Source organism: Macaca thibetana, chromosome 4 (assembly GCF_024542745.1).
Source record: "Macaca thibetana thibetana isolate TM-01 chromosome 4, ASM2454274v1, whole genome shotgun sequence".
Lineage (NCBI taxonomy): Eukaryota > Metazoa > Chordata > Mammalia > Primates > Cercopithecidae > Macaca > Macaca thibetana.
Window position 1 is genome coordinate 68203082 of NC_065581.1, and position 12457 is coordinate 68215538.

General features: G+C 37.5%; 1 protein-coding gene across 6 annotated transcripts in view; it reads left to right on the plus strand.

The window, feature by feature from the left end:
* SMAP1 (small ArfGAP 1) overlaps positions 1-12457 on the plus strand; it is a 428466-nt gene that overhangs the window by 317646 nt on the left and 98363 nt on the right. For all 6 annotated transcript variants that reach the window (XM_050789718.1, XM_050789720.1, XM_050789724.1 and 3 more), the window contains one exon: positions 11716-11801. In XM_050789718.1, the coding sequence (XP_050645675.1) occupies positions 11716-11801 (86 nt within the window). The remainder of the gene's footprint in view (positions 1-11715; positions 11802-12457) is intronic.

A 12457-nucleotide genomic window follows, 5' to 3' on the forward strand; every position in this document is an offset into this window, starting at 1 on the left:
GTCAATTTTGGCTTTTGCTACCGTTGCTTTTGGTGTTTTAGACATGAAATCTTTGCCCATGCCTATGTCCTGAATGGTACTACCTAGGTTTTCCTCTAGGATTTTTATGGTATTAGGTCTAACATTTAAGTCTCTAATCCATCTTGAATTAATTTTCGTATAAGGAGTAAGGAAAGGATCCAGTTTCAGCTTTGTACTTATGGCTAGCCAATTTTCCCAGCACCATTTATTAAATAGGGAATCCTTTCCCCATTTCTTGTTTCTCTCAGGTTTGTCAAAGATCAAATGGCTGTAGATGTGTGGTATTATTTCTGAGGACTCTATTCTGTTCCATTGGTCTATATCTCTGTTTTGGTACCAGTACCATGCTGTTTTGGTTACTGTAGCCTTGTAGTATAGTTTGAAGTCAGGTAGCGTGATGCCTCCAGCTTTGTTCTTTTGACTTAGGATTGTCTTGGAGATGCGGGCTCTTTTTTTTGGTTCCATATGAACTTTAAAGCAGTTTTTTCCAATTCTGTGAAGAAACTCATTGGTAGCTTGATGGGGATGGCATTGAATCTATAAATTACCTTGGGCAGTATGGCCATTTTCACGATATTGATTCTTCCTATCCATGAGCATGGTATGTTCTTCCATTTGTTTGTGTCCTCTTTTATTTCACTGAGCAGTGGTTTGTAGTTCTCCTTGAAGAGGTCCTTTACATCCCTTGTCAGTTGGATTCCTAGGTATTTGATTCTCTTTGAAGCAGTTGTGAATGGAAGTTCATTCCTGATTTGGCTCTCTGTTTGTCTGTTACTGGTGTATAAGAATGCTTGTGATTTTTGCACATTAATTTTGTATCCTGAGACTTTGCTGAAGTTGCTTATCAGCTTAAGGAGATTTTGGGCTGAGACAATGGGGTTTTCTAAATATACAATCATGTCATCTGCAAACAGGGACAATTTGACTTCTTCTTTTCCTAACTGAATACCCTTGATTTCTTTCTCTTGCCTGATTGCCCTAGCCAGAACTTCCAACACTATGTTGAATAGGAGTGGTGAGAGAGGGCATCCCTGTCTTGTGCCAGTCTTCAAAGGGAATGTTTCCAGTTTTTGCCCATTCAGTATGATATTGGCTGTGGGTTTGTCATAAATAGCTCTTATTATTTTGAGGTACGTTCCATCAATACCGAATTTATTGAGCGTTTTTAGCATGAAGGGCTGTTGAATTTTGTCGAAAGCCTTTTCTGCATCTATTGAGATAATCATGTGGTTCTTGTCTTTGGTTCTGTTTATATGCTGGATTATGTTTATTGATTTGCGAATGTTGAACCAGCCTTGCATCCCAGGGATGAAGCCCACTTGATCATGGTGGATAAGCTTTTTGATGTGTTGCTGAATCCGGTTTGCCAGTATTTTATTGAGGATTTTTGCATCGATGTTCATCAGGGATATTGGTCTAAAATTCTCTTTTTTTGTTGTGTCCTTGCCAGGCTTTGGTATCAGGATGATATTGGCCTCATAAAATGAGTTAGGGAGGATTCCCTCTTTTTCTATTGATTGGAATAGTTTCAGAAGGAATGGTACCAACTCCTCCTTGTACCTCTGGTAGAATTCAGCTGTGAATCCATCTGGTCCTGGACTTTTTTTGGTTGGTAGGCTATTAATTGTTGCCTCAATTTCAGAGCCTGCTATTGGTCTATTCAGGGATTCAACTTCTTCCTGGTTTAGTCTTGGAAGAGTGTAAGTGTCCAGGAAATTATCCATTTCTTCTAGATTTTCCAGTTTATTTACGTAGAGGTGTTTATAGTATTCTCTGATGGTAGTTTGTATTTCTGTGGGGTCGGTGGTGATATCCCCTTTATCATTTTTAATTGCGTCAATTTGATTCTTCTCTCTTTTCTTCTTTATTAGTCTTGCTAGTGGTCTGTCAATTTTGTTGATCTTTTCAAAAAACCAACTCCTGGATTCATTGATTTTTTGGAGGGTTTTTTGTGTCTCTGTCTCCTTCAGTTCTGCTCTGATCTTAGTTATTTCTTGCCTTCTGCTAGCTTTCGAATGTGTTTGCTCTTGCTTCTCTAGTTCTTTTAATTGCGATGTTAGAGTGTCAATTTTAGATCTTTCCTGCTTTCTCTTGTGGGCATTTAGTGCTATAAATTTCCCTCTACACACTGCTTTAAATGTGTCCCAGAGATTCTGGTATGTTGTATCTTTGTTCTCATTGGTTTCAAAGAACATCTTTATTTCTGCCTTCATTTCGTTATGTACCCGGTAGTCATTCAGGAGCAGGTTGTTCAGTTTCTATGTAGTTGAGCGGTTTTGAGTGAGTTTCTTAGTCCTGAGTTTTAGTTTGATTGCACTGTGGTCTGAGAGACAGTTTGTTATAATTTCTGTTCTTGTACATTTGCTGAGGAGTGCTTTACTTCCAATTACGTGGTCAATTTTGGAGTAAGTATGATGTGGTGCTGAGAAGAATGTATATTCTGTTGATTTGGGGTGGAGAGTTCTATAGATGTCTATTAGGTCTGCTTGCTGCAGAGATGAGTTCGATTCCTGGATATCCTTGTTAACTTTCTGTCTCGTTGATCTGTCTAATGTTGACAGTGGAGTGTTGAAGTCTCCCATTATTATTGTATGGGAGTCTAAGTCTCTTTGTAAGTCTCTAAGGACTTGCTTTATGAATCTGGGTGCTCCTGTATTGGGTGCATATATATTTAGGATAGTTAGCTCTTCCTGTTGAATTGATCCCTTTACCATTATGTAATGGCCTTCTTTGTCTCTTTTGATCTTTGATGGTTTAAAGTCTGTTTTATCAGAGACTAGTATTGCAACCCCTGCTTTTTTTTGTTCTCCATTTGCTTGGTAAATCTTCCTCCATCCCTTTATTTTGAGCCTATGTATGTCTCTGCGTGTGAGATGGGTCTCCTGAATACAGCAGACTGATGGGTCTTGACTCTTTATCCAGTTTGCCAGTCTGTGTCTTTTAATTGGAGCATTTAGTCCATTTACATTTAAGGTTAATATTGTTATGTGTGAACTTGATCCTGCCATTATGATATTAACTGGTTATTTTGCTCATTAGTTGATGCAGTTTCTTCCTAGCCTCAATGGTCTTTACATTTTGGCATGTTTTTGCAATGGCTGGTACCGGTTGTTCCTTTCCATGTTTAGTGCTTCCTTCAGGGTCTCTTGTAAGGCAGGCCTAGTGGTGACAAAATCTCTAAGCATTTGCTTATCTGTAAAGGATTTTATTTCTCCTTCACTTATGAAACTTAGTTTGGCTGGATATGAAATTCTGGGTTTAAAATTCTTTTCTTTAAGAATGTTGAATATTGGCCCCCACTCTCTTCTGGCTTGTAGAGTTTCTGCTGAGAGATCTGCTGTTAGTCTGATGGGCTTCCCTTTGTGGGTAACCCAACCTTTCTCTCTGGCTGCCCTTAAGATTTTTTCCTTCATTTCAACTTTGGTGAATCTGGCAATTATGTGTCTTGGAGTTGCTCTTCTTGAGGAGTATCTTTGTGGCGTTCTCTGTATTTCCTGGATTTGAATGTTGGCCTGCCCTACTAGGTTGGGGAAGTTCTCCTGGATGATATCCTGAAGAGTGTTTTCCAACTTGGTTCCATTTTCCCCCTCACTTTCAGGCACCCCAATCAGACGTAGATTTGGCCTTTTTACATAATCCCATACTTCTTGCAGGCTTTGTTCATTTCTTTTTCTTCTTTTTTCTTTTGGTTTCTCTTCTCGCTTCATTTCATTCATTTGATCCTCAATCGCTGATACTCTTTCTTCCAGTTGATCGAGTCGGTTACTGAAGCTTGTGCATTTGTCACGTATTTCTCGTGTCATGGTTTTCATCTCTTTCATTTCGTTTAGGACCTTCTCTGCATTAATTACTCTAGCCATCAATTCTTCCACTTTTTTTTCAAGATTTTTAGTTTCTTTGCGCTGGGTACGTAATTCCTCCTTTAGCTCTGAGAAATTTGATGGACTGAAGCCTTCTTCTCTCATCTCGTCAAAGTCATTCTCCGTCCAGCTTTGATCCGTTGCTGGCGATGAGCTGCGCTCCTTTGCCGGGGGAGATGCGCTCTTATTTTTTGAATTTCCAGCTTTTCTGCCCTGCTTTTTCCCCATCTTTGTGGTTTTATCTGCCTCTGGTCTTTGATGATGGTGATGTACTGATGGGGTTTTGGTGTAGGTGTCCTTCCTGTTTGATAGTTTTCCTTCTAACAGTCAGGACCCTCAGCTGTAGGTCTGTTGGAGATTGCTTGAGGTCCACTCCAGACCCTGTTTGCCTGGGTATCAGCAGCAGAGGCTGCAGAAGATAGAATATTTCTGAACAGCGAGTGTACCTGTCTGATTCTTGCTTTGGAAGCTTCCTCTCAGGGGTGTACTCCTCCCTGTGAGGTGTGGGGTGTCAGACTGCCCCTAGTGGGGGATGTCTCCCAGTTAGGCTACTCAGGGGTCAGGGACCCACTTGAGCAGGGAGTCTGTCCCTTCTCAGATCTCAGCCTCCGTGTTGGGAGATCCACTGCTCTCTTCAAAGCTGTCAGACAGAGTCGTTTGCGTCTGCAGAGGTGTCTGCTGCGTTTGTTTAGTTTACTGTGCCCTGTCCCCAGAGGTGGAGTCTACAGAGACAGGCAGGTTTCCTTGAGCTGCTGTGAGCTCCACCCAGTTCGAGCTTCCCAGCAGCTTTGTTTACCTACTTAAGCCTCAGCAATGGCGCGCGCCCCTCCCCCAGCCTGGCTGCTGCCTTGCCGGTAGATCACAGACTGCTGTGCTAGCAATGAGGGAGGCTCCGTGGGTGTGGGACCCTCCCGGCCAGGTGTGGGATATGATCTCCTGGTGTGCCTGTTTGCTTAAAGCGCAGTATTGGGGTGGGAGTTACCCGATTTTCCAGGTGTTGTGTGTCTCAGTTCCCCTGGCTAGGAAAAGGGACTCCCTTCCCCCTTGCGCTTCCCAGGTGAGGCAATGCCTCGCCCAGCTTCAGCTCTCGCTGGTCGGGCTGCAGCAGCTGACCAGCACCGATCGTCCGGCACTCCCCAGTGAGATGAACCCAGTACCTCAGTTGAAAATGCAGAAATCACCGGTCTTCTGTGTCGCTCGCGCTGGGAGTTGGAGACTGGAGCTGCTCCTATTCGGCCATCTTGCTCCGCCCCCCCAACAGTGATGTTTCTATAAGATGATGATGATACTGGAAAAATGCATGGTCAATAAATGCCATATTTATGCTTTGAATGTATTTTGAGTGTAAGATCTGCTTGGATGAGATTTTTAAAAATATATATTCATGATCTTTTTGATTTCTCAGAAGACTTTGTTCTCCTTAGTAAAAGTCTCCTTTTTCTGATTCAGGTACTGCTTGGATACCCTATTTAAGCTCCCTCTAGATAGTATTTTATTTAGAAACAATGCAGGATTACTATAGTCCCCTCTAATTATTTTATTCAGTTCTTGGGAATAGAAAATATGTGGACATGGTACAAACTTTAAAGGGTACAAAAGTGCAGTGAATATTCTCCCTCCCACTTCTGTCTCTGCCATTCAGTTGCCCTCCATAGAAGTAATCATGTTTATCAGTTTCTTGTATATTTTTCCTCAAATATTTTATGCATATATATACATAGACTTACAGTTGGCATACATTTTTATATCCTTACAAAAATCTTTTGACCCGTAGGTAGGACTCTTCTTTCTCTCAATCAGTTCCTCAGAAAATGGAGTAGAAGAAAATTCGTGTCTTAGTGTGTTCTCACACTGCTATAAAAATGCCACCTGAGATTGGGCAATTTATAAGGAAAGGAGGTGTAATTGACTCAGTTCCTCATGGCTGGGAGGCCCCAGGAAACTTACAATTACGACGGAAGACGAGGGGAAAGCAAGGCACATCTTATATGGCAGCAGGAGAGAGAGAAGCATGCAGGGGAAGCTGCCATTTTTAAAACCATCAGATCTCATGAGAACTGCCTATTATGAGAACAGCATGGGGAACAGATCCCCATGATTCAGTCACCCCCCACCAAGTCCCTTCCCAACACATGACTTGTGGGTATTACGAGATGAGATTTGGGTGGGGACACAAAACCAAACCATATCTAGTTGGGTAGGAAACAATTTTAAATAGTTATTAGATTAATTTTCCTCCTCCAGATTAAACATAGGCATGTAGCATCCTTCTGTTAAACATTGATATTTAAGATTTGACTGATTATTTTAACATTTTGCAGTTTTGCCATTGAGAATTTAGAAGATCTAATTGCAACTTAATTGTAACCTAATCGGTTGCAATATCTGCTTCTCTATTATTTTTTCCCCCACTTAGCTCATTTTTAAAAAACAATCAGTAAACTTCAAAGGGCAAGTCAGTGCACACATACAAATTTGTGAAAACTATGCAGATAGCTTCCTGAAACAATATATTAGAATGAATTTTAGTTTTACTATTAATGTCTGTTGCTCAGGTACTTCTTAGCATCTGAGGGACGAAGTACAGGGGTAAGAAGAAGATACTGAGAAAAAGGGAGATGTACAAAGAAGGAATGTCCAAGAAGCCACATTTATGAGGCTTAGCCACTGAGCGTGGAATAGACTGTATTTGGCTGTAGTTGGTCTAGGACAAATAGAAGCCATACTTTGAAGTAGATTCTTCACTTAGAGACCTCTGGTTTCCAAGATTTTGGAAGATTAAAACAAAATATTTGACAAGTCTTCTTTTCAGGGGAATGAATTATTAATTTGGAATTTCAGGTGGCATGTCATTTATTTTGCCTTTTATTATATTTAATTATTGTTTCCTGATCCTGACAATGACGTAAACTTGGGCACATTTTGTTTTATCTGTTCCTACTCTTTATCTTCACACATTTGTTTCAAGATTCTGTTTTCGGTAAAACTGTTGTGTGCTGCTTAATTGCCATTTGTCACTGGAGATGCCCTGTTGACATGAAACAGTGATTTTTTTTTTTTTTTTTAACATTTACGGTACTGTTAAAAATGAATGAAATCTCGTATTACATTTGCTTGCCTACTCATTGATTCTGCCTACTTTCTTTTTATCTATTCCCATGTTTTGTTATATGTGTTACTTTTTGTATGTTTTAGTTTATTAAATTAGACAAATGTGATAAGCAAATGTCAGTTAAAATTTTAAATTGACAGCCCAAAGTCTCTTCAGTCTCTGTAAAACATAAATGACTTAAAATTGTTTTAGAATAGAGGTTTTGCTGTTTTAATGCTAAAACTGGGGTTGGGTAAAATGTTTTGTACTTAGGAAGTTTCACAAATAGAAATGTTTCATATACATTAGATTATGACGACAATATGTTAGGCAGTAGATGAATTTCAGCAATTCAGAAAATATTTGAAAATACTGACTTTCAAGTGATGTGATGCTTTGGGCTGGTGATGTGTTGTATGTACTAGGTTATGTGGGGAAACTAAAAACACATTGATTATTGATTGATGAGGGCAAAATACTTTTAATAGTAGGGTTTAGGATTCTTAAATGGTTTATTACACTATTTCCAGGTGAAGCTTTCCTTTGTAATTATAAGGGTGGTAAGTTTGGATGAAGATCCAATTGGATGAAGTCAATTAAAAAAGTGCGGTACAAAATTCATCATTCTGGGAACATATGTTAAATGAGAACAGACTGAATTTAATGGGAAAAGTAAATAACAGTAGTTTAAAAAATATGTTCAGTTGGCAGGGTGCGATGGCTCATGCCTGTAATCCCAGCACTTTGGGAGGCCCAGGCGGGCAGATCATCTGAGGTCAGGAGTTTGAGACCAGCCCAGCCAATATGGTGAAACCTTGTCTCTACGAAAAATACAAAAATTAGCTGGGCATGGTGGCACACATCTGTAATCCCAGCTACTTGGGAGGCTGAGGCAGGAGAATCACTTGAACCCAGGAGATGGTGGTTGCAGTGAGCCAAGATTGTGCCACTGCACTCAAGCCTGGGTGACAGAGTGAGACTCTGTCTTAGAAAAAATAAATAAAAATAAAAATACGATCAGTCTACTGGCATTTATCTTAACTATGAAGTACATGTTCACTTATTCCTCAGTGTATTAGTATATTTTTCTTAAACATGAATGTTGAGTTTGTATTTAACAGAGTCTTACAATCATTTCTTACTTTGTCAAGAATGTCAATACATTTTCTCCTCACTGGATGCTTGACTTGTTTTTTAAATCTTCATTTTGAAATGAAGTATAGTTTAACAAGTAAATAAATGTCTACTTAAAAATATTTTAAAAATAAATTTAATAGAAACTTTAACTTAAGTAATTCAGAGTCCTCCCCTTTCTTTTTTCATACTTGAAGTGTGAGATAAAGAGAAAAAACATACTGACAGGGAATGATGCGACTTCTCTAAAGCCGAAGAATTTTCAAAATTACTAAGATCTTTGAATTTTTAGTGGTTTATTTGATAGCCTTACAATTATCCCTCCTATTGGACAAGTGAAAGCAAGTTTAGAAAACGTAAGTGTTTCAAAATGATGTTAAGTACTAAGTATTAAAATAGTACTTAGGATCTGGCTTGATTCATAGGAACTGGATGGTAGAGGTTCAGATAGCTAGTTTATTACCCATAATTTAAAATAATTTAAAAAATAGAGCTTAGTTTTTCTTTTAGACAAAGTATATGTCATCCCCTCCACACTCCCCATTTTTTTTGCAGCCAGTCTGCTTGACTTAGCTTTGGAAAACTGAATAATTAATTGCCAAAGAATAAGTAGAAGCATTTTTGGTGAGAGAACCAAAAGAAAAGGAATAATGTTTTAACAACAGGAATGATGTTTTAATAATAGAGGTAACACTTATAGCATCTTCTGTCATGTTGTAAAATTTCCTAGATACTTATTTTGACTAGCTGCTGCATGGTGGTATGGATTGGGAGTGAAGGAACTGGATCTTAGTCTCAGCCATCTCAGTGATGCATTATATTACCCAGTAGAATAATCATACAACCTTTTTGTGCCTCAGTTTCCTCTCTGTAAAATGAAAACCAGACCTCTAAAACAAAGAGCCTGCTGTTAGTAAACCCTGCAGCACATAGTCCCAGTTCCACTGGACGAAGCTTGAAATATAAAAATCATTAATGGGTGATGTTGGTTCTATTGCGAGTTGAATTATGGAGACTGATAGAATCTTAGGCCTGTTACTTAACATCTTTACAGATTCTGTTTCTTTTCTTGTAAAATTAGGATAATAATGCCTATCTCATGGTTGTTTTGAAATTTAAAATTGCAAATACAGGTAAAGTGTTGAGGCTAATGCTTGTCACTGTAGCTATTATGCTATTTTAATTATTTTTTTTTCTGCTAGTTACTGGGCAGAGTTTACTCTTCAGGGCCTTGAGTCCTTGAGGACAGCTAGTTTGCACCATATTCTTTATCACCTCCCCAAAACATTAGCTCCTGTTGTTTTATTCCCCTGCCCTCTCATTTCCAAATTGCCCAACCTTTCATTTTCACTGGTTCTTCCACTGCTCCCCTACCTTCCACCCTTTTCTAGTCTACTTTTTGGAAACCTAGAAACTAAGCTTACCAATGTATTTTTTTATAGTCACCAAATGATCTCTGTACATCTGTGATGTCATTGAATTCTTGTTTCCCCAAATCCCAACTAACAAACCCATACATGCACCTTTACCCAGTCACTTTTTGGCAGCGATCTCCTATAGAAATGACTCATTATTTCACATCACCTCTACCTTTCAGATTTTAGTGTTACTATCTATTTGGGATAACATCACTAGAACAATGTTTAATAGTTTGGTGTAATGTACATGTCTGCCTTGTTCCTAATTATTTTTTATTTTCCCCCTAAGATATTAATGAGCTACATTAAATAAATGTGTACAGTCATAGTCGTTGAATATAAGATACTGCTGATTGTAAGAAGCACATCTGCTTTATGGACTAATAAGAAAAAAATACCAATTATTAGACACCATCAATTGTGAGATGCATTCCTAATTCAAAGATGTTAAAATGTGAAAAAATGTAAATGAGGATTGATGAGATATAGTATAGTATTTTTAATCTTATTAACTTTTCTGTTAAAATTTCTATATATTCTTGCTTGCTTGATAGAAACTTTTCAAATTTTCTTACTTTTGCAGTCTCAGTGAACTGTATCTGAATTACTTTTCGCTTCATTGCAGACTAAGAGACATTTTTACTTGGTCTAGTTCTTTCCAAATGTTTAATGTTTTTATGATTATATAACTTGATCATCTTCTGTTTACAAATTCCCATCACAGCACAAAGATGCAACATCTTTTGAGTGCTTGAGATGGAAAACTTTTTTTTTCGATTTTCAGGAAGGGTGAGCTATACTGATATTTTCTCAGCTCCTCTCTCCACACACAGAATTACATATTAACTCTTCTTATGCTAACTTCATGCTGGTACCACTGTGATGTCATAGAACCCTCTGACTTTATACTGTTTACCTTTTTAATTTTTTTATTTTACACAATTTTGAAGCTTATGTTTATTCTGCCTTCTATGTCATCTTAGAGCTTAATGATAAAGCCTCCCCACTTTTTTATCTATTTTTCTCCCCTCTCCATTACTTCACTTTCTCATTATCTCTAGAGGAAAGACTTAGAAATATAGTTTACTCTGAGAGAATACTTACATTGAGGTGAGGAAGAATAGATAACCTAGAGGTGATTGTATATTGGAATTTAGTGCACTTTAAAACTCTTGGGAGAAGAGTCGCTATATTTTTTGTTTGAAGAAAGATAGTTCTGTGTACACTTGAGGGCTGCAACTCAAGGCAGATGTCAGGTAACCTGTTAAATCTGGATTGTCATCTCAAGGACATAGGGGTGTGTGTCTGGGAAATCAGAAAGAAAAAGAAATTAAGAAAACTGATCTCTCTACCAGTTAAAACATTTTAAGGAACTCAAGTTCTATGTAAATGATGTAATATAATATTATAATGTTCGTAAATCTTATACTTAGTTTCTAAAAAGAATCTCAAGGAAGTACTGTTTGGTTAGTCATTCCTCATAGACGACACTGAAACTTAATTAAACTGGTTTAAATGATTATCAAATTGTTTTGTGCTTACTGAGTAATGGTTCTTACCATTGGAATTCACAGATTTTTAGGGAGGAGGTTCTATGAACTGAACTTATATGTAAAGTTTGGGCATTAGGCACAATTTATTAGTGGGGTTTTGTAGGGAAACTCCTCAAAGGGATTATTATTAATAACTCAAAAGAAATTAATACATTTCTGCAGAGTTCTAGGTCAGCACTGTTTCTCTTTTATCTGGACTTCATTGTGATCTTAATTGTAAATAAGTAGAATCCCAGGGTATTTCAAAGCTCAAAACAAAGAAAACTTGTCAGCCCTGGAAATGGGAGCATTGTTCAAGTGGTGCACTAAAAAAAAAATGGCAATACTGCCTGCAAACTACCAGGGAATTCACTTTTAGGAAGTAGTAAGTGTACTGTTTTCACAAAAAAAAAGACATTTAGAAGATTATGGACTATGGATCAACATATGTTGGTAAATGTGAAGGATTAAAAATATGCTTCTATTTTAACTTGAGTGATTAATTTCATAGTTGTGATTTAAAGTATATTTCTAAGGAGAATATATATTGGAAATAATAAATTATTTGGTATTTGTGTATATGTGTATATGTGTATGTATGTGCAGGAATCACTTTTTAATGTTCATGTGAGTAATGAAAATACTTTTTTTTATTATAGTGCATGCAAGATATGGGAAATACTAAAGCAAGACTACTCTATGAAGCCAATCTTCCAGAGAACTTTCGGAGACCACAGACAGATCAGTATCCTTTAAAACTTACTTGTTTTGAGTTTAAAAAACGTCAGCTCATTTTTACAGTTCACATTTTATCCGTTAGTATTTAGGAAGATGTGAACTTTATCACACTATTGTTCATTAAAGGTAGATACTGACTTGCTGTGAGCTGTGCTTTGTATATAGTAGGTTTTTAGTAGGAATTTGGTACACAGATTACATAATTACATAAAAATATATGATACATATGGTATTTAGAAGTAATTAGAGATCCCTGAATCACAATGATGATTTAACTTACAATTTTTCCACTTCATGATGGTGAGAAAGCAGTATGCGTTTGGTAGAAACTGTACTTTGAGTACTAGTGTAACCATTCTGTTTTCACATTCAGTACAGTATTCAATAAATTACATGAGATATTCAATACTTTATTAAAAATATGCTTTGTGTTAGATGATTTTGCTCAACCGTAGGCTAATGTTAGTGTACTGAGCACATTTAATGTAGGCTAGGATTGGCTATGTTTGGTAGGTCAGGTGTATTAAATGCATTTTTGACTTAAAATACATTCAGCTTAGGATGGGTTTACTGGAGCCTAACCCATTGTAAGTTGAGGGGCATCTCTGTTACTAAGTGTAAAATGTTATGACTGATTCTTCTTGACTGTTCTCCATCTCTCGA